Source organism: Acipenser ruthenus, chromosome 27 (assembly GCF_902713425.1).
Source record: "Acipenser ruthenus chromosome 27, fAciRut3.2 maternal haplotype, whole genome shotgun sequence".
NCBI classification, from domain to species: Eukaryota; Metazoa; Chordata; class Actinopteri; order Acipenseriformes; family Acipenseridae; genus Acipenser; species Acipenser ruthenus.
Genome location: NC_081215.1, coordinates 26,151,233 through 26,173,727, shown reverse-complemented (window position 1 = coordinate 26,173,727; position 22,495 = coordinate 26,151,233). Strand labels below are relative to the sequence as shown.

The following is a 22,495-nucleotide window of genomic DNA, read 5'->3' as shown; positions in this document are numbered from 1 at the left end:
AGATTGTGTTAGTCATTCAACACAGAAAAGAGAGGCCTTTACTGTTATTAATAGTACCTTTATTAACAGTAATGACTGTTATTGTCAGTGTTAATGTGTCATTGTGGATAACTGACACCATATCACCACCATACCAAGTCAAAGCAAGGTTGAAGTGTCTCAGTTTTATTTAACACAACACTGGATCCTGTAAATTATTCAAATGCATTCTCAGTATTTTCATGGAAAAGTTTACTAATAGAAATAGACTTTGATAAAAAATAAAAAAAATAAAAAATAAAAAAAAGCTCTGTGAATGTGGCATGTTGTTTATTGTCCAAAACAGTAAGCTTTGAGAAAACACTGAAGATAATACCTCAGTATGTGGTGTAGCTATTGCAGTGTGGGAATACTCTATATGTGGTGTAGCTATTGCAGTGCGGGAATACTCTATATGTGATGCAGTTATTGCAGTGTGGGAATGCTCTATATGTGATGTAGCTATTGCAGTGTGGGAATACTCTATATGTGATGTAGTTATTGCAGTGCGGGAATACTCTATATGTGATGTAGTTATTGCAGTGCGGGAATACTCTATATGTGATGTAGCTATTGCAGTGTCGGAATACTCTATATGTGGTGTAGTTATTGCAGTGTGGGAATACTCTATATGTGATGTAGCTATTGCAGTGTGGGAATACTCTATATGTGATGTAGTTATTGCAGTGTGGGAATACTCTATATGTGATGCAGCTATTGCAGTGTGGGTATACTCTATATGTGATGTAGTTATTGCAGTGTGGGAATACTCTATATGTGATGTAGTTATTGCAGTGTCGGAATACTCTATATGTGATGTAGTTATTGCAGTGTGGGTATACTCTATATGTGATGTAGTTATTGCAGTGTGGGAATACTCTATATGTGATGTAGTTATTGCAGTGTGGGAATACTCTATATGTGATGTAGTTATTGCAGTGTCGGAATACTCTATATGTGGTGTAGTTATTGCAGTGTGGGAATACTCTATATGTGATGTAGCTATTGCAGTGCGGGAATACTCTATATGTGATGTAGTTATTGCAGTGTGGGTATACTCTATATGTGATGTAGTTATTGCAGTGTGGGAATACTCTATATGTGGTGTAGCTATTGCAGTGTGGGAATACTCTATATGTGATGTAGCTATTGCAGTGTCGGAATACTCTATATGTGATGTAGTTATTGCAGTGCGGGAATACTCTATATGTGATGTAGTTATTGCAGTGTGGGTATACTTTATATGTGATGTAGTTATTGCAGTGTGGGAATACTCTATATGTGATGTAGTTATTGCAGTGTCGGAATACTCTATATGTGGTGTAGTTATTGCAGTGTGGGAATACTCTATATGTGATGTAGTTATTGCAGTGTGGGAATACTCTATATGTGATGCAGCTATTGCAGTGTGGGAATACTCTATATGTGATGTAGTTATTGCAGTGTGGGAATACTCTATATGTGATGCAGCTATTGCAGTGCGGGAATACTCTATATGTGATGTAGCTATTGCAGTGTGGGAATACTCTATATGTGATGCAGCTATTGCAGTGCGGGAATACTCTATATGTGATGTAGCTATTGCAGTGCGGGAATACTCTATATGTGATGTAGCTATTGCAGTGCGGGAATACTCTATATGTGATGCAGCTATTGCAGTGCGGGAATACTCTATATGTGATGTAGCTATTGCAGTGTCGGAATACTCTATATGTGATGTAGCTATTGCAGTGCGGGAATACTCTATATGTGATGTAGTTATTGCAGTGTGGGTATACTCTATATGTGATGTAGCTATTGCAGTGCGGGAATACTCTATATGTGATGTAGTTATTGCAGTGTGGGAATACTCTATATGTGGTGTAGCTATTGCAGTGTGGGAATACTCTATATGTGATGCAGCTATTGCAGTGTGGGAATACTCTATATGTGGTGTAGCTATTGCAGTGTGGGAATACTCTAGACACAAGTAAAAGCTACTCTAATACAATGCAAAGGATACAGGATTTCTCTCTCCTGCGTTTCATATCCCATGAGTTCTCTGCATAAAAAGGTTTGTTCCACTGAAATATTACAAAAGTGAGTCTCTAGTTAAATCCTACCATATGTAGTCAGAAGCTGGCAAGACACATCCAAAACATTTTAATAGGCAGCTTCTCTGGAGTCCCATAATCATCAGACAAAAAATGTCTTAATTGACGAAATAATATCTTAGAGTGTGTTTAGTTAAATGGATTTATGCACAAAGGTTTTCTGACAGACAGACAATACAATTAAATGTAAATAGTGTGAATGGGATGGGGAATTGCCTTTTAGATATATATATATATATATATATATATATATATATATATATATATATATATATATATATATATATATATATATATATATATATATATAATATATATATATATATATATATATATATATATATATATATATATATATATAATATATATATTCTAAATCCTAAAGATTGGGTTTAAAGATCAAGCTGGGTAATTACTTATTTTAGAGTTAAGTGTTCCTTTAAGAAAGCAGTATAATCAGGCAGGAATTGCTGAATCATTTATGGGCTTTGAACTATCTTATCTAATCTATATTTACAGTCTGGTGTAATTGAAGAATATTGGAAAACTATAACGCACAGGGAATATGCTCTTAATTGTGCAGGATTTCCAAGAACAAAACTTAACTCTGCTTAGGTTGGCCATCTGCCTGGACTAAATCTCCTACCTCAAAGTCGCTGACACTTTAAATGTGATTTGATGACAAACAGGGTCCTCGGACTGAATTTAAATGATGTGAAATGAAGCCAAAATCCATCACAATGGCCATCCCTGTAGCCTGCGTCAGGTAGTGTCAATTTTGCTGTGTCACTCACAATATCGCCGGCTGAGGAAATGACGGATGACCTTGGTTCCAAGTAAAAACAAAAAAGGGAAAAATGTAATTTAAAGGAGGCAAATAACAAAACAAAATAGTGACAAGCACACAGGTAAATACATTACATACCTTTCCATTCTTTTGGCGAGTGCAAGCCACAAAGGGAATAGATTTGGGTTTAAATGCATCCATCTTTAAGTAGCGTTTGATTTCTCATTTGGCACAGGAGTCACAGCTGAAGGCCCTGAAGGAGACAGTACATCTCTGCCTGTCGTCAGTTCTGCACAATCAGCCTCCCACTGCAAATCGTATCCCTTCAAAGCCATCGGAGAGGTTGACGTCCCTGCTCACAAACAGTTCTGGAGTTCCGTTCCAGCAGTCACACACCAAGGTAGTACGCCGCAAGTTTATTCAACAGTTTCAAACAAACTGCTTCTCCAACATGCATGTGTCTGTCCTGCAGGTCCACTCAAGCATAGAGGAATGGGATTCATTGAAAGATACCATAGAATTTAAGATACTATTTTTACCTTTAAGGATATCTCAGGGGCTACAGAGAGAGAACTGGCCTGGTAGTCTGATGTGTCTGCAAAGAAAAGACTGTATTTACCCAATCAGGGTAACATCAGTGCATAGCAGTTTCAATTATTTCAGCTTAGTTAATTATATCCGATCTTGTACAGTATATCTTATCTCAGGTATGATCAATTAAGCAATTGCTATTCACTTATCTGTTCTTCTACCATTTTAGTACAAGGAAGTACTTTGCTGTACATTGATACTGAATTAAGTTGCCCATTCCAAGCCAGGAATCAAGTTCTAACAAGGACCCTAATCACTGGTTCAGTTAGCAAGTTCAATTATAAAACTATTGACATCAAATTCCTGCTCTGGAATGCACTGGAAGAGCCACACGTGTGAATCACCTTTCTGAAGCGTCAATTTCATTTGAATGAAAGATGAAGAATTCTATGTATTACTGGTTACAGCCTGGTAGGTCCAGACTACATTAGCTTCACCTTAGAAATCAGAGAAGGGTTTTTGTCATTATGTGTAAGTACACATGTATTTACTATGTAACTACTTAAAACCACTTAAAGTGTTACTGAATAATAATAATAATAAAAATACCATTTATATATTTACATGTCTTTGCAAAAACTGAAGACAAATTCAACAGGGTACATATACAGTATATATGTGGTACCCTTAACATTTAAATTAGACCATTGAAACTGGGAAGGTGTAACGCACTGCTAGGGAGTCTGTATAATTAATTCCAATGACTGTATTTTAAAACAGAAGCAACATTTCAGAATACGTTCTGCTCATCCTGGTGTTTCTCTTATTACATTTCAATAACCCAGAAACAACGTGCTTCATGATTCTTCTGGGGCATGGAAACAGAGCATAATAATCTAAGATATTAATGTTTTTAATATAGGAATGGATCTCTCAGGTGAGTTTCTCATGAATTCTGTCACATTTGATAAGCAGTGACTTAACCTTTAGGGAGGGACTGGATGATTCGGTGGTGAGATTTCAAAGCCCCTTACTTGGAAATTATGTTTTATTAAATGTCAAATTTGCATACATTTAGTCCTTTTTGAGAAAGTTAAATTAGGCTCTTAGGGCAGGATTTTCAAAAAACAGTGTTATTGTATCAAACTTATGGTATAGTAATGAGAGCTTTAGTTGCAAGTGATTTTCAAACAAAATGTGTTAATAAAATCAAATAACAGTATATCATTTTAGCAATACAACAAATGTTCTGTAGGGTTACAAATGGTTAAAATAAGTGAATAAATCTCATTCATAACCACAAGTATGGAAAAGGCTAAAATATTTTCATAACTACAAATATTGAATTATCAAGGTAGTCTGTTAGAAATTAATCCGGGTCCTGTACACTTTGTATTGTCGGCATCACAGACCCTCTTTTTACAAGAGCAAATTAACTCCTGATAAATGATGACAATTAACACGGATTTGCTGTTAAGATATTAACATTATTTCGTAAATCAACATAATTTTGGAAATCACATTAGGACGATTATTTAATAACGAAATAGGCACAACGACTGCTTGAAAATTCCAAAATCAATGCTACATACCGATTTCTTGATTAACACTGGAGTTATCATTTACAAACTTTTGAAAGCCCTGCCCTTAGAGTTGGATGGCACTGCAAGAATGGCAGATTGTATTATGAGATCCATGTTATAAAATGTTTTAAAGTTAGTCAAAACTCTTTCTCTCATGAAAGTTTGTCATAATTTTAAATTTTTAGAAATAATGTCAGGAAATACTTATTTTCTTCAATTAGGGAAATACAGCTTTACTTATGAGGCATATCCTCAGCACAAATCTAATTCTATTTTCCCACAAAATGAAATTGGTATCACACGAATCTCTGTAGGGCAAAACTGTTGAACACAAAGTGAATGTGTTGAATGAGTCTGTCAGGACTCATTAACTCACATTTCAAAGTTTCAAAAAGGGTCCTGTCAAACAAGACTTCATTCTGTAATGTGTTTCTGTGTTATAATGATACAGCTCTTTGGAAAGGATGTGTAGGATTGCTGTAAGAATTCCTGGGAAGCTTACAACTGTAAATTGAAACTAGAAACAATGACTATGTATGGTATGGTACAGTGTATTTACATAGTAGTTACTTAGTAAATACATGTGTGCTTACACATGATTACAATGTTATTATGCATATTTACAATGTACTCAATGTGTAAATCTATTTGCACGATATAACCCTAACCCTAACCCTTTTCTGATACAATTTTGTACTTACGTACTGTATGTTGTGCAAAAAGATTTAAACATTAAGTACATTGTAACTATGCATAATGACTTTGTAATTATTAGAGACACTTAATGTAAAGTGTTACTGTCAATTGTTAAAAATGAACTTCTGAGTGAGACTTACCTCAAAGGACGAATTCACCATTCTCTGCATACTGCAACATGAATTAACTAAATAGTTAAATGCAAATGAAAAAAATTAGAAAAATGATTTGCACAAATTGTACAAGGTGTCTTGCATGACAGAATGACCTAATATGCATATGTAAATACAAATATATAATGTGCATTAATTAACGTGCTAATAATCATTGCCTTCCATTCTCTTGCATGTCCAGTGTATTGTTTATTTATGTAGATGTGCTGGTCATTATTATATGCGTCAAACTACAAGCAGCTTTGACATTTACTATAATTACCAGATGTCGGATAACCATAATTATGCTCTCGGAATTCAGTCCAGGCTCATTACTGTCAAGTAACGTAATCCAGAGTAAATCATTGTTTATTTAACATTATTATTTAATGATCAACCCTTTAACATTATTATTTAATGATCAACCCATGCACACAGCGGTTAAACCATGTTGCTTCATGTCCAGTCTCTTGCAGATCCAATTCTATTACTAGGATAGCATTGTTAATCAGCTGTTCACAGACGTTCTTATACAACATTGTATGAAATGGAATCTATAACTTAAACATTGAGTAATGTGTCAATGTGCACAGTGGAATCTGTTTCAGTAGAAGAACATCTTTTTGCACGCACTTTGGGCTGGCATTTACGCACCTACAGCGTTCATTAGCAGACCCAACATGTAATGTAATGTTTTACCACCAGGAGCAAAACGTGCAAAACCTGGCTTTTTAAAATCAGCACCGGTGGTGTTGTGAAGCACAGTTTTTCTTGAGGTTCAGTGGGGTGATGACCTGTGTTGAACTGTTTAACCTTAAGGCTCCTTCTCATTTTTGTTGGTAACAGCCGTCTCTCTAAAACAAACACCCTCTGGTTTTCTGGCTTTGTTCTCACTGTCACTGAAGAATGCATACTGCACTGTTGCAAAACGATTCCAGCTTCAACATGCACAAAGTTTAGCCCAATTTAAACTCAGAGTGTACATTTTTAATCTGATTCTCAAAAACACGATTCATGTAGCTTGGGCCTGTTAAAAAATCTCGCCTTGCTACCGTTGGGAATCATGGAATATCAATAAGACAGACTGGCGGATTCTTTAGAGCTAGGTACTTATTATTATTCCGCACTACGCCCTCTTGATGCAGATTTTCTGCAGCTTTGCTTCATTCTGGCTTTGTGCTTCACATACCTCCTGTAATGTATGGGATTGCCATGCTTTGTCTTTTTGTATTTGCTCTTTGGTAGATTACACCTAAGAATGTGCATATTAATGACGATACAACGTCTGAGCTGGACCTAGGGTCATTGACTTGCATTATGTACAATGCAAATCAAAACTGCCACCTGTTCCTATTGTGCCACCAAAATGAATTGCTATACCGTAGCTCCTGAATTAAGCTGAAAATACACCCTTTATATGAGAATACGTTTTTACAACTCGCTAAATGTAAGAAAAGCATGTAATTATGTGTTTAGTTGGCCCATAAGTTTGAACTAATTTGTCTCTGTAGTGAGAAGAAAGCATCCAGTGTCCTAGCGATAGCGTACCTGATTTGTGAGAGTAGTTAGTCTATTGTCTACTCCTAGACCTACACTACATTTCATTAAGTTTGCAGATATATGTCTCTTATTATACCCTTTTTTCTTTTGTTCAGGGTTTTTCTTTCTCTAATTCCAGGGCAAATAAATGTCAATGAAACTTGTATACTTTTTCAAGCATGGAAAAGTTATGTTGAAGAGTCATGCCTCTAGATTTTCACATGCTTCTCCAGTTCACAGTAATTTGCCTTTGCATTGGGAACAGTTTGACTGCAGCAACGCTATGTATAAATTACAAGAAAATATCAGGGGCACATTCCCATGTCTAAGTTGGGTATTTTCCTTATGGTTAATCTTTTTTTTTCACAGCTTAGAAAGTCTGCAGTATATAGTATATGCTCAATTAGATTATTGAAAAAACGGAAGTACCATGTCTTCATCCTGCAATTTGTAAGCTCTTTTACCCCTCAGTGCTAAAGGTCACGCATCACATTTAAGCAACATGATCCGATGAAGCTGTTAATGACTGCTTCGGGTAGGGTTTAGTCATAAGGCAAAACTTACATTCACTTCACATGGTCTTTCTGTGTTACATTTCATTTGGGCATTTGACCCCCTTTTGGCAATTGACAAGCCTTTTTTTATGACAGGGAACAATATGTTGCGTTCTGTTTTTACAAGCAGAGATCCAATTTGGGTCATACAGTTTCTTTGCTGTGAAAAAGGGTTATTCTGTAGGGCTGAGCCCCTGTGACTAAGGTATGATTATTTGAAAAAGAAAATACTCACCCAGTTACATTTTTCGTTCTTTAGTACCCAAATCATTATCATATTGAGGGCGAGCTTCTTTCAACTTTCCATAATGTTGTATTCAATTATTATTTTTTAACTAAGTGGTGTACACTGTGTCTTTTTTTGTGCTTATTAAACTAATTAAAATTATAAGCTTTGTACAAGTGATAGTTAAAAACACATTTTTTTACATTACATAGAAAAAGTTTCTCATTGTTTGAATACTTTGCTTTTTCATTTCAATAATGAAAAGTGTACTGACTATAGACCACTCCTTGGTTTGGGAGAATAGCCAAGAATAAACGGTAACACTTTCCATGAACTGTCTCTAATTACTGTGAATTTACATAGTAATTACAGAGTAAACACATGTGCACTTACACAGAATTACAATGTTATTTAGCATTGTTACAATATACTTAACGTGTACGGTAAATCTTTTTGCACGATATATGTAATTACACAATTCTATCAGAAAAGAGTTAGGGTTAGGTTTAGAGTTAGGTTTAGGGGGATTTCTGTTCGATTTAGTGTTAAGGTTAGGGTTAGGGTTAAATTACACATTAAGTACATGGTAAGTATGTGTAGGTACACATGTATTTACTAAGTAACTACTATGTAAGTACACCACAAGTATAGACACTTAATTGAAAGTGTTACCGGATAAACTAATATAATCAACACCATGCACTACAGGTGTCTCTCTGGAGAAGCGCAGCTCTCAATTAATCGAATCATGTTACATTCCTGTGCCAATACATTTGCATTAGCTTCACCCAAATTTACATAAGCTTTCCGAGTTTATGGGAGTTCATTTACGAGTGCATAGTAACTGAAATAATGTATTGGAGAGCATTGCCATTGCCACTGCATGAAAACCAATTCAGCCTTTCTTCAATTGAGAGATAAGACTAAACTGTGTTACTGCAGTGTGGGGATGAAAATGGATTGCTGAGACTACTGAATATTTAAACTGGAAGCTTCAGAAGACGAGTAATGGGCTGTGAATCTTACAAGTGAGGACTCACTGTGTACGTTGCTTGAAGTATTCCACATTTGATTGCTAGATTGTTAAAGCGTTCTTGGAGCTGTCAAATGATGCATACCTATTTCTCAATGACAGTCTACAATAATACGTTTTATTTCTCCTTTTGGCATGTTCACACAAACACTGCAGATCCAGCAGACCGACTATACCGCCTTTCTTTCTTTCTTTCTTTCTTTCTTTCTTTCTTTCTTTCTTTCTTTCTTTCTTTCTTTCTTTCAATCAAATTTTTCCAGCATGAGTAGAACAATTAGCTCTGGAAACTATTAATCACAGATGTATGTAGATGTCTGAAGTTGTAAGTCAGAAAATCACTTCCTTTACCATCTATTTTCAGCATCTGTAATGTTTTGCATTCTTCAGGGTTTTAATAACTCCTCCATGCCAGTTGGTGGTGACGGTGTGGCCCTGGAAGAGGGAACAAAAATGCTGTGGGTCAAACCAGAGAATCTGCTCTGGCCTCAGTCCACCCCAGCTGCAAAACTGGGCACTCCTCCATAGAGAAGCTTTGGCATCTTAGTTTGGCTGCTAGTTTAAAGGAATACATTGATTGATGAAAGGAGATTAGATGTGGATTACAATGTAGTGGTTTCAAAAGAATTATGGGCAAGCATCAAAAAGATGTTTTTTTTTCTTGACCAATTTTCATTTATTTAACCTCATGTAAGTAAATTGTATTGTCCCGGAGGTTATGGAATTGAAGTGTGGGATTGCCTCTCCACAGCATTAAAACATATTCTTTCTTTTATGGACTGAATGATTGTTTTCCCCATAATTGCTAAAGCCAAAAATGCTATATTTATAGTAAATAGCTTTAGAAGATTATTATTATTATTATTATTATTATTATTATTATTATTATTAATAATAATAATAATAATAATAATAATAATAATAATAATAATAATAATAATAATAATAATAATAATAATAATGCAGCTGTGAAGCATCTTAAGATGTTTTGCATGTAAATACAGTAGGAGGTTTATCAATATTACAATCATTGCTACAGATATAAAGTGCTTGATTACTACCTGGGATCCAGCCTGAAACATACAGTGCATACCTCTCTATTTATGATTACTAATAGAGTGAGGCAACCAGTCTCTGATATGGGAAGCACTACAAAGAAAGGGTAAAAACGGGCTTTGTTTAATGCCAGTGCTGAACAAAAGGTTAATGCCCCATCAGCAGTGTGATAAATCTTAAAACATCTGCTGAATTAAGCCTCTAATGATATTTGCAAGCAGAATGAAAAATATTGCAGCGATCGCAAATGATGATAAATGTAATTTCCTGTCTCCCTGCAGAGCACATATTGATTTACCTTTTGTATCTGCCTGGTGTAAACCAGGACTTTGCATGTGCTCAGCATTGAAGTCAATGTTTAGGTACATGTAGGCAAAATCTCTTTTTAAATACATTATTCTGCTCCATGTCTCAGCGTACATGTGCTTACAGCATGCAGGTCCTGAATCTATTTAATCATTCTCCTATAGAACTGAAAACAACCAGATGATATTTGTCTTTTAAGGATTTGCATAAAAGTAGCTACAGATGTGAAGTCCTATCTAACGCTTCATATCTATAAAATGCGATCTTCCCTGGAAAAGTATTGTTCTTACTCTTATCACAAGACAGCACTGACAGGTATAAAATGCACCTTGGGTCAGTTTCAAAGGGAAATCAAGGGACGAGGTATTGAAGAAGGCAGTTACGGATGAAGCTAATGACAAGATAAAAGCACATGAGATATAATGGAAAATCATGTAAATCCTAACTAAAAGGCTATTTTTTTTATATACAGTATATCAAAAGGTATTTTGTATGCTGCCTGCTCTTCGCAATGCCTGTTATGTAAAAGTTGCACAGATTTAGATTTTTCACTTTGTGTTTCTTTGTATTACTGGAGAACACTAATGTACAGTACTGTAGGAAACTGCAATTGCAAAAGTTAACTGGTGCTGTTTAAATGGAATGCTCCATAACGAATGTGTATCTAATCCTTTCTACTACACAGGATATTTCTCTTCCTTGGAAGAGCGAAGCATCGAAAACAGGGACCACGAATGGCGAGCCTGTCAAGAAGGGTAATCGGGGGCTCCCAGAGTGTCTGTCTCCAAATGTAAGATCAACAGATTTTGAGCCAGTTGAAGTTCAGTGACAGAATCTCTCAACCTACTTTCTATTGACTGCTTATCTCCATCCCACTCACTGTCACTGAAGAAAAGGAATTCATTGTACTCTCAGGTTTATACTGGGCAGTGCATGTCATAGTCACAGCGCCAAGAAAAGAAGTCCAACCATAGACTCTGTTTCAGGTCAATGCCACACTGAGCCATTGCTTTGTGACCTTCAATGGGAATGCAATGGAATGATTCCATAGGAAGGGGCAATTCTAGCACAAAAGCAGCTACAATGGTATGATCGAATGCGCCAAGTCCATAATACCCCCTGATCCAATAACAACAAATCTCAAGTTTGTTCAAGAAGTTTCTCTGCTTGACTGATCTGTTAATGAAAAGAGACCTATTGATCTCTAGTTCTTCTGGCTTGATAAATTGTTGCACAATGAAATTAGGAGAAAACACCATGGCACATATTTTCTAGGTACTTCGATATAGGAAGGCACTATAAAAGTACTTAGCTGCTGGAATCTTATCTACGAAGTTGCTTGTTTCATTACTTATTCACACTAGCACTAAAGCACCTAATTGCTTGCTATATCAATACTTGTGTTGACATTAATGCTTTCTAAGTGGAGAAGCTGCTACACACAAGGCATAAATGATTCCTTACAATTCATAAAGTACCTCTGTCTGCAGATCATCTAGGGATAATGGCATTCAGTAATATCCCCAAGACTAGTACACAATTAAGTGCCTAGTTATGAGTTACGCATTGCTGAGCAAGAAAAGGTAAAGTGTACACCGCAGCTGTAAGCAAGTAACATTAGTAACCAGTTTCGGAAACACATCGGTTCAAATTACATGCGGCCTTCAACATCGAATCCATTCTATATTACTCTACTCAGAAAGGCACATCAATAATTAAATAAGCATGGGCTTGTATGAGTTATTGCACCATTGTCGAGGCACCCGACATGTAAACATATGCACATGCAGTTCTTTTACACAAAGGTTCCAGTAAAACAGGCAGAAAACCCAGTGGGGTACACCAAAGAGATTACTGTCATTGATCAGCTACTGAGAAAAAGTGTGCAACCAGTAAGAAATAACCCAGGACCACGCTGATACCAGGAGCATTATGGAATGGTATATTTCCTTCATTTAAGTGATCTTTGACCTACATCCGGCTGCAGAACAGATTGTATGCAGGAGATAAAGTTGGCTTTGTCCCCGGTTTACGTTTTTTTTTTTTCATTGATTCCCAAATGGGATTTATGTTTAAGATGTGCTTATGTTCAGTAAGCTTCCAGGTCATTAATCATTATAGGTGCATATGGATCATAGGGCCCCTGAGTTCCTGTTCAAATGGGTATGAGTCACTGCTGATGAGATCTCATTTAACTGAAACAAATAATTACAAATGAACCCATCAGTTTTGCAAACTCCTTATCACATTTTGTATTAATCATGAAGGCTTTATAGCAAATGTAACAGGGCAAGGAGCCCTATATATGATTGTTTACGGGGTCTCCCCCTCCGCCCCTGTGTCTCATTTGTGTTATTTTGTATATGTGTTTTATGATTTATGTATTTTTATATAGGACCAGCGAGGTGCCGTCCTTCAGTGTTTTGTTATTGTTTTGTTTTGTTTTGTTAAATATGACGGTGAAGAGCCGTGTGTGTTTGATGTGGCAGCGTAGATGGGAAGAGGGAGGGCAGAACTTGAACAACCCCTGTAATAAATGGTATACCCCAGAGCCCATGAATGTTGAGCTGAAGGAAAACACTGAGCATGTGGATTGATACCATTTTAGGCGCTATTTGCATGTGACATGCCTTACTGTGCATTACAGACAAAGAGACAGTCCCTGTATTTAATGACACTGTTACAGATTATGTCTCCAGTCAGTGAGATGAGCAAGGCTCTTGCATTGTGGTTAAGAAGCTCTCTTGCGCTGCACGGGGTCGCCGGTTAGCACCCAGCCTCCACCCTGTTACATTTACACCGGAATTCACTTATTATTATTATTATTATTATTATTATTATTATTATTATTATTATTATTGCAGGCTGGCAAGAATTGTTCTCAAAACCAAACTGAAGGGTCGTTGGAGAAGAAGGCAGTTAAACTAAATCCATATGTTCAGGTACTGTACGGAGGCCGCATTCTGAATAAAGGGTCATTCTTAGCAGCAAATGAGATCCAATCTTCTGAAATGTATTACTTGTGCAGCATGCAGAGAAGGTTTAGGGTCTTTCCTTGAAAGAATGAAAAGGTATTCTGTTTCCATAGGAACACATTAGGGTTCAGTATCTTAAGCATTGTTCACAAGATGCTGTTTTGCAACAAAGAAAATGTGTTTTTTTATTATGCGACTAGCAGAACATCTTGCAATAAAACAGTAAACTGGCATTACGTCTGGTTTAATTTAATTGCATTTCGAGAAACAATATGGGAAAGACACATCTTAGACATGAAGGAGGAGTATTGGATTGCATTCGTCTTGAACGATGAACATTCATTTCTTTTATTGAGTGAAATGTTTGCCAACGAAGTACCCTGAGCAACAATTATTAGATTGTGCCTGAGACTTTCTCTGTATGCTCTGTCCCAGCACTCAAACCCCAATCAGTGAAAACAAAGCTAATGCAAGTACCAAAGCTGGCATGTAGACTGTAGTTAAGGATGGAATTGTCCTCTCAGTATGATTCCAATGCAGAGCACAATCTCAAACAAGAGCCTGAAGACAAGCTGGTGGAGAATGTCCCTGTAGCACTTACTGAGCTGCAGTACACAGTGATTCAGTGTAGACTGGGGAGAGCGGGACCCACAATGAGAATGATGACTCATTTCAGTCAAACTCTGAGCCTGGATTCCCAAAGCTATTCACTCCATATCGTTAATTGGATAAAGGGCATTTCATTGAAGTGCTTGTCAGTAGTCTTAAGCTGTTTTTAAATGTGGTTTAAAATTGTAATTTGCATTTAAAATAATAACAAAGTAACTGATGTTTGTTTTCTTGTTTTTTTGTTTTTTGTTTTTTTTGGTTACAGCAGAAAGCCCTTGAACCCTCGTGGGAGAAAACTGACGTATTAAAGTCAGTTGAAGACAACAAGAAAATACTGGAAAACGAGGACAAGAAGAAGGAGGCCAACGGAATATGATTCACAAAACTGTAACAATCCAATTGTAGATATTGTGGAGACTTGCATTGGAACATTCCATATGCTAGGCTGTCATTTTCTTTCTAGTGGAGGTGTAGTTCAGTACTGAGGCATGGCCCACCCCTATCTTCACTTTAGTACTTGTCTATTTCTAAATGGAACTTCCCTTGTGAAAATGAAACATATTGTAACAACGTGCGCCGTTTCATTTCATTAAAATAAAACCTCTGTTGACAGACCAATATTCAGAACGGTTCGTTTATTAAAATGAAATTAACTCAATTGCCAGATGAAGCCAACGGCAAAGTTAATAATGTGGAGGCGTCAGTCACTGTAATGTCTAAAGCGTCTGTATAGTAATAACACCCATAGCACATGCAGCTGTTTATCTCTTCTCTAATAACAGTGACGTATTAACTGCATCAAAATGGCAGCAGATCTAAATAAAGACATATTTCAAAGCAGTATCACCTTTCTGATGTTTGCTATATTGATGCATACAGAAATCCACTGAAGAGATTCATGAGCTTTGTATTAAGTGTCTCTAATTACTGTTTATTTACATAGTAGTTACTTAGTAAATTACAATGTCATTACGCATAGTTTTTGCAAGATATAACCCTTACCTTGACCCTAACTCTAAACCTAACCCTAACATGAAACAACTGTGTCCAAAACGATTTACACATCAAGTAAATTGTAACTATGCATAATAACATTGTAATCATGTGTAAGCACACATGTGTTTACTGAGTAACTACTATGTAACTACACAGTAATAAGAGACACAATGTAAGGTTTTACCATTTGATTTACATGACCATGGTACCCAGAGTGCCCTGTTTTAATTTGGTAAAAGATGGCAATATTTCAATCTGCCTCTGTTAAGATACACCCCAGTATTTTCACATCACTTCCACTCCTCAATTCCTGCCTCAATCTCCTGATTCCAGATTCATTTTTTAATTAAGGTTTTTTTTCAGAACTTTTTGGGGCATAGAGAATTGTTCCGAACCAATAATTCCATGGTAGAATCTTAGAGTTCTCAAAGATCTAGTTGAAACACTGAGGAAAATACACAAAATAACCCATACATTATTCTGGCTTCATAGATATCATTTTCAGGTTTCATACACAGTTAATAATACTTGTACGATCCTAAGGTGTGAGTTGTATCATGAAACAGAGACCTACTAGATATGCTGCCAGCAGCTTCTCCTCAGGAGATATATAGCAGCTACCAATGTGGCCATTACCCAATGAAATCACTACTGCCTCCAGAAGTAATTGCTGAAATAATAAATATAATATAATGCTGCAGTAATTCTTTAAATGTGAAAACCCTGACATGTGTATATTGCCGCTGAAATGTCACATCACACTCGGTGACTCGAATATTAATGGCCAAAGAACAACTTCTTTGGGTTGTTTTAGATTCTCATTAATTCAGCAGCACACTCTCAGTCCTCAATCACACTGCAGCTGTATTTATTGATGAATACAAATCTTTAAAAGAGAAAGGGTGAATAGATTAATTCCTGGAAGCACAAGGGCGGCACTAGCAACAGCTTCTATGTAACATAGTTAGTCTCCTAATGCTCCAATGCTGGTCAAAGTGCCTGTAATAAATACAGTAACACTTGTGGCGCTTGTATTTGAAGTGCATCATATACATTTCATACTGATAATCAAGAGGATTACAAGAAATGTCATGTACAGTACACATGTTATATTAGAATAACGTTAAAAAGAGTAAGTTGCCTAGTGCCTGGCCGAAAAGTGTGTCTTCTTGACATATATATATTTTTTTGTAAATAAATTTTGTTATATTTATTAATAGCATGATCTGGATCATTAATCAACATGTGCATTGATTCAAAAATTAGCAAGAAACAAGATATTCTATTTTGGTCCACTGTTTAAGATTAAAAACAGTTTTTCTTAACCTTTGATCAATTACTGATGGGGCCCTGCAGATAGTGTTGCACACGTCAACTGAAACTTTCTACATGGCATTAAAGAAATTCTATCAAAACTTCTGTTGTAGCTCAATATATTTCATTTTTGCAAGGGCTTTCTACCTATACTATAACGTGTTTGTGTGTTTATTTCAAAGCAATAATTTAAAGATTAAGAAAAAAACAATGATTGTGTGCATTTTTTTATAAACAACTTTGTACTATGACTCTTGTATCTGTAGGCTTTAGGACTATTGTCAGTTGTTACTAATGACAATCAATCTTTTTACGACAGAAGTTTCGATGTAAAGGAAACCGTAGTTGCTACCATGTTGCTATTGTGCTAGTGACATTTAAATAGAAAATGTTCAACTATATTTATTTTGTTATGTTTGATCCCCTTTTTCTCAGCAAATCACTGTGCCATTAATAAAACAAAAAAGAAAAACAAGGTTTGTAGAATGTTCTGTTTTACAACATGTCTGTGTCAGTATTTCAGCATCATATATTGCTTCATGCACAGACTTCAGAATATTTAAGAGGCCATCAATGAAGGTATATAACAATTCACAGAAGGGCTTTATAACTTTACTGAGAGGAATATCCATACATTACTGTGTGTACAGTAATAATGGATTTGCACAATTACAAGAACATTGATTGGAAGTTTGGAATCATTTATGCCGAGCAGAACATTTCCCGAAGTTATTCAAATATTGATGACACCCTATCTATCACACTTACACATAGAAAATGCATTGAGACAACTGGCTATGTAATGTAACACTGCACCTACACAATACTCAACTTTAAACACCGTATGGTACATTATTATTATTAATTATTATGAATTAGTAATTTAGCAGACGCTTTTATCCAAAGCGACTTACAGAGACTAGGGCGTGAACTATGCATCAACAACTGCTGCTGCAGAGTCACTTACAATAGGACCTCAGTTTTACATCTCATCCGAATTAGTTATAACGAACCTGGCCCCTGGACCCCAAATAAAAAATAAAAATAAAAAAATAATAATGTTGTAAGGTATGTGAGGTGTGTGAAGTGCAGGGACGCTTGGAGTAGGAGGGGATGTGTGTCAAACATTGTTTTGCTCTGCGGAGCCCGGCTTGTAAATGATATTTGGTTGGTGTGTTGGTGGTTGGCAGGGATGTGGTTAAATCCTATCCCTGCCAAAAACATGTGAGAATGTGGCTGGAGCCTTAATTGAATAATTGATGATTAATTAGGCTCCAGCCACATGGTATATAAGGCGAGAAAATTCTTTGTTTGAGGGTGTGTTGGGAAAGGAATGAGGTGAGTCTTGCTGGGTGCAGTGTCATTTTGATTTTGGTCTTGTCCTTGGTCTGTGAAGGCGAATGTCCAGCTGGATGTAAGTATTGTTTTGTTTTGTGTTTGAGACTTGTTTTGTAAGTATTGTTTTGTTTTGTGCTTGAGACTTGTTTTCTTTAGCCTTTTTATTTTGCTCTGTGAGCAGTATTTTGATTGATTTTTGTAAAATAAATGTGTGCCCCAGTGCTTAAACCCACAGCTCCTGTCTCTGAGTCTCTAACCCTTTGCCATGCTGTCATAGTAACCAATTATTGTATAATTATTGTAGAAAATTGAGTTCCAGGAAACCACAAAATTACAGCAACCTGTACCTTTTAAAGTACAAATTTCCAAGATTAAAGGCTTATGTTGTGAAAAGTCTTTTTGAAACCACATGTGACAGAAGGTTTTGAAAGACATTCTGGGAACTATTCTCCACAGTCCTGTGGACACCCTCCAGGAATCTGCTACTTATAGTATTTTGTTTCCATTAAACACAAAATAGAGGGAGCATTTTTTTTTTTTTTTTTTAAAGGCACTGCCAGCGGGTGCTACCCGTAGGGAGAGGATTGTGAAAAGGATACGGATTGCTATAAGGCAGTACTCAACAGTGAGTGCCACTAAAGTGGCCTCTACTTAAAGGGTTACTCTGTTAATGCGTTCGATTGTGCAGTTACACAGAGAGGGACAGATGCCTCAGATCCAGACACTGATCCTAATGTGACACGACATTAGCACTTGGTCAACTGAAAAGACCTACCAGTACTTTGCAATAGTAGAGTTTGGAAGCATACAAACCAGTAACAAGGCTTTAAAAAAAAAAAAAAAAAAAAAAAAAGGCAAACAAAAAAAAATACTTATTATTCACTTCCTGTGCACACACATTATATATTCACTTCCTGTGCAAGAGCTATTAGAATCTTCCCTGGAATACGGAACTCCTTACACTGCTGGTGTCAGGCTGGATCCTAATACCTGCACATCTTCAAGTAAAGCCTTGTATTTTAGGTCTCCGACTCATTACCAGAATTATTCACCGTGATTCCCTTTAAGAGCTGCATTTACTGGTTAGTGATGTGGAGCTGTCCTTTGTAATGAGATTAGTTTTTTTTTTTTGGCAAATTAATATACTTGGCAATGTATCATGACATGCAGCCACATATTGGTCTCTACAGTCACTGGATCAAGACCACTGTCACAGCTGTCAGTCATACCTGCTCTTAAGTCATGTCTTTATAAAAGGCAGTGTATCTTCTAGATATAACACACATTTCAACCAGTGTGCTGTGAAAATGCGCTGCTTTAAAAAAAAAAAAACAGGAGTTGATGCCTTCATTATATTGTGAGCCATAGACTTCTGACTAGTTTCTGCTTTGTCATTGATGTCAGCTGAAGCTCCAGCTGTGTGGTTATCCCCCGAATACTAGAAATGATGAGGTCAGCTGGTGCCATTTTCTACTGTTGTACATGAAATACAGTTGTGTGAGATCATTGCCTCAAGAGTCTTGTATGGTTAGATATATGGAATAATGACCACAGAAGTCAGCACCTAAGGTAAATAATGCATATAGCTGTCTGAAGCTGGAAAGCTGAATGTATACACCCATGTGACACAATTAGCAAAGATGTACAGTATTTTTTTTTACAGTTCACAGAGAAAGATAATTGGATACATAGAGGTCAAGTACAATTAATGGTGAGACTTCAGGATAGAGTTTATTAAGCCAAAATAATTTCTGATCTGGGCACACATTGCAGACAAGTGTCTAAGCAGTATAATTTAAATGCAAAAGGGTATCTGTATATACTCTCTGGCATCAGTTTACTCCTGATACCACTCTATACTGTTATTTATTAGTTTTCTTTTTTTGTCCGTGAGTTTTATATTAGTAGACAGCAACCATGGTGTCACTACATGTTTAGAAATGTACTGAAAACTTAATGTCGTTACTGGCCATGTGTGTGTCCCAGATAAAAGAAAAAAACAAGACAGAATGAGGACAGAGGGTAAGCGACACTTCTTTACACTGATGTCGGTGAGGGCCTGCAATGGGTTTCCTAGCCATGTTGATGATGAATTACTGATATACCTTAAGAACCTGTTTAGCACACAGTCTCTCTAGAGGAATGAGAGTAACCTTCTGCAAGTAAACCCCAGGGCGCTGTTTCACAGTGAATGGCTGTGAGTTGTCAATATGAATCTTTCACAGCAATGCAGGATTTTAAGGGGACGTTTTTTGTTTGCTTGTTTGTTTGTTTTTGTTAAATAACTAGATCACTAACTTATTACCAAGTGGTGTTGATGTTTTGCTAATGGTTATTTTGAATTGTGTAATCTATTTCTGATCAATAAAATGTTTGAGAATTGAAAACATTCAAACCTATTTTACTGTGCCTTTTAAAATAAAACAAACATGCTTTTTTGACCTTGCCTTAATAAGAAGGCTTAATTGTCTTGTTCTAGTTTGATGTGTTACCATTGTATTTAAGTGACAAAACCACTTCATTTCAACTGTATACGATGTGCTACATTCATATACATTTTTCATTAACTCTTTAATATTTTACATCTTACCTGATTATTGTGTGGCTTTATATGTATCGCAACTGTCAGATTATTCCCAGACCGCTCAAGCCTTGCGGGGTACAATAAAATGAATAATGAATTAGTTTGAATCCAAGAAAGCCCTGTTATTAAAATGTACTGAAGGTTAAGCTCTTTTCATTTGTTTTGAAGCACTGGCTCTGAAATCCAACACCTAACCCTTCTGTAATTAATTTTTTCACTCAGGAGCACACCGTGGTTCTCAAGCGCTGATCTCATTCAGACGCCACTGATTTCTCGACACTCCTCTCCGAACCTCTATAATCTACAGCTCTGGGATTTAATTGCAAAGTGTTGCCTCGTTCTCACGGCTGTACGATGGTCACAGCACTGTACCACAGTCTCCTAGGGTTAACACAAAGCTGTAGTATAAATGGGAAAAGAGGCTACGGCGTGACCAATTTCAGTTTCTCCAGTTCGGGAGGTAGCCACTCACCTTGGGACCATAGGGTCAATTTTAAAGCCTACTTCCTGAAAACCATCGGCATACTATACGCCATCATATCCAGTGGTGTGCATCTTATTGGATGTATGATTCATCCAGCTGCAATTCCCCCCTCCTCAAGCTAGTGAAGTGCATAAATAATAAAAAAGAAAACATGGAATAATATGTGTGTGTGTGTGTGTGTGTGTGTGTGTGTGTGTGTGTGTGTGTGTGTGTATCTATATATCAAGTTTGGTTATTTTGCACAGCCTTGCAAAATAACCAAATCAGCATTCCAAATACCTTTTATTTGATGTATTCATGCATATTTTAAGGCACAGAGACAAGAATCAGTGTATTTATAAATCATGATCACCTGAATAAAATAAGTGCTTCATCTTCATGAATGCTGCCATTTCTCTGTGACATTTCTGATTGATATACATGACAAGTAATGGTAAGCTTCAAGATCTGACAATATCTTCCCTCAAACTGCTGGGATTCTGCACGCCATTTTTAAAAACCACGACTCCAGCCTGAAACCCACTCCATGATTCAGCCTGACAAATTTTGATATTGACAGGTAAGCAGTGTTTGCTGACAGCACTTGATTCCCTGCAGACAAACCTACAATTGCAGCTGCTGACAGACACAAAAAATAACCAACAGTGGCGTTTTCTGAAGACTTTAAATTTAAATGTCATCATTTGTCACATTTTTTTTTTCTTTTCTGTAATGCCTTAATGATTGGCATTTTGTTGTACAAAACAAAAACTAGAATGAAGTATCATGACCATGGTAACAGAGTTTCCAGAAACTTGTAAGAGAAACAAAGTTGTCCCTACAGAATAAGCACAAGTGTCTCCTACTCTTTACATAGCAGCTACACAGAGCCTGACTAATTTGTATCTGGAGGGGGAAAGGAAATGAATATTAAATGAGAAATGCAATCAATAAATTAAACAAAATGAGGGAATGTGCAGCAATATGTTATTTTATTTCATCAATACATTTTTGGTAATGTTAATAATTTTAAAGTTTAAGCATTCCGTCAGGCAAGGGTCATAGCAGCCAATCGGCTGAAAATGTTCCTCAGGAATCAACACCATGTTAAATCTGTGAAGAAAACTCATGAACTCTCTCACCCAGATCTTGCCCTTGCTGCACAGAGCACTGTGGAAAGTCCTCTGAGGATAGAGAAAGATGAAGAGAAAAATATATATAAAGCTACTATAAATCCACTGTCTATTTTGCTTAGTTTTAGCTTTTTATTAGGCTCTCACTCATTCAGGTTAATAGACCTTTCAGGATATGTACTGTCCAGCAGGATAGCTGAATATATTAGTCATTTTAAATTATTGGTCAGTCGTTCCTCTTTGTGCCTGGTGAACTGGTAAACTGCAACACAGATTACCCCTTCTTTATTTATTGTGTTCACCAGATAGATGCAACATGCTGTCATTTAAGGGAGTGATTGATATGGGATTGTTCCAATTTCCAGCCTTAATTTTTTTTGTCCCGGTACTCACATTATATCACATGTTTTAAATGATAATAGCTTATCAATTTTTTTTTTTAACCTGGCTTTTTCTACATTTCACATGTAGAAACAATAGAGAGAAAACAATGACTTGTTTATTGTATGTTT

The 22,495-nt window shown here is 36.4% G+C and overlaps 1 protein-coding gene across 2 annotated transcripts in view; it reads left to right on the top strand.

Moving 5' to 3' along the window:
- LOC117432014 (leucine zipper protein 2-like) overlaps positions 1-20,190 on the top strand; it is a 76,649-nt gene extending 56,459 nt beyond the window's left edge. Inside the window, exons 9-12 of one of the 2 annotated variants that reach the window (XM_034053386.3) lie at positions 3,134-3,298; positions 11,257-11,361; positions 13,436-13,513; positions 14,424-20,190. In XM_034053386.3, the coding sequence (XP_033909277.1) occupies positions 3,134-3,298; positions 11,257-11,361; positions 13,436-13,513; positions 14,424-14,531 (456 nt within the window). In that variant the 3' untranslated portion in view covers positions 14,532-20,190. Of the gene's footprint in view, positions 1-3,133; positions 3,299-11,256; positions 11,362-13,435; positions 13,514-14,420 lie in introns of both variants that reach the window. The other variant, XM_034053385.3, reaches the window with a different exon arrangement.
- Positions 20,191-22,495: the final 2,305 nt, after the last annotated feature.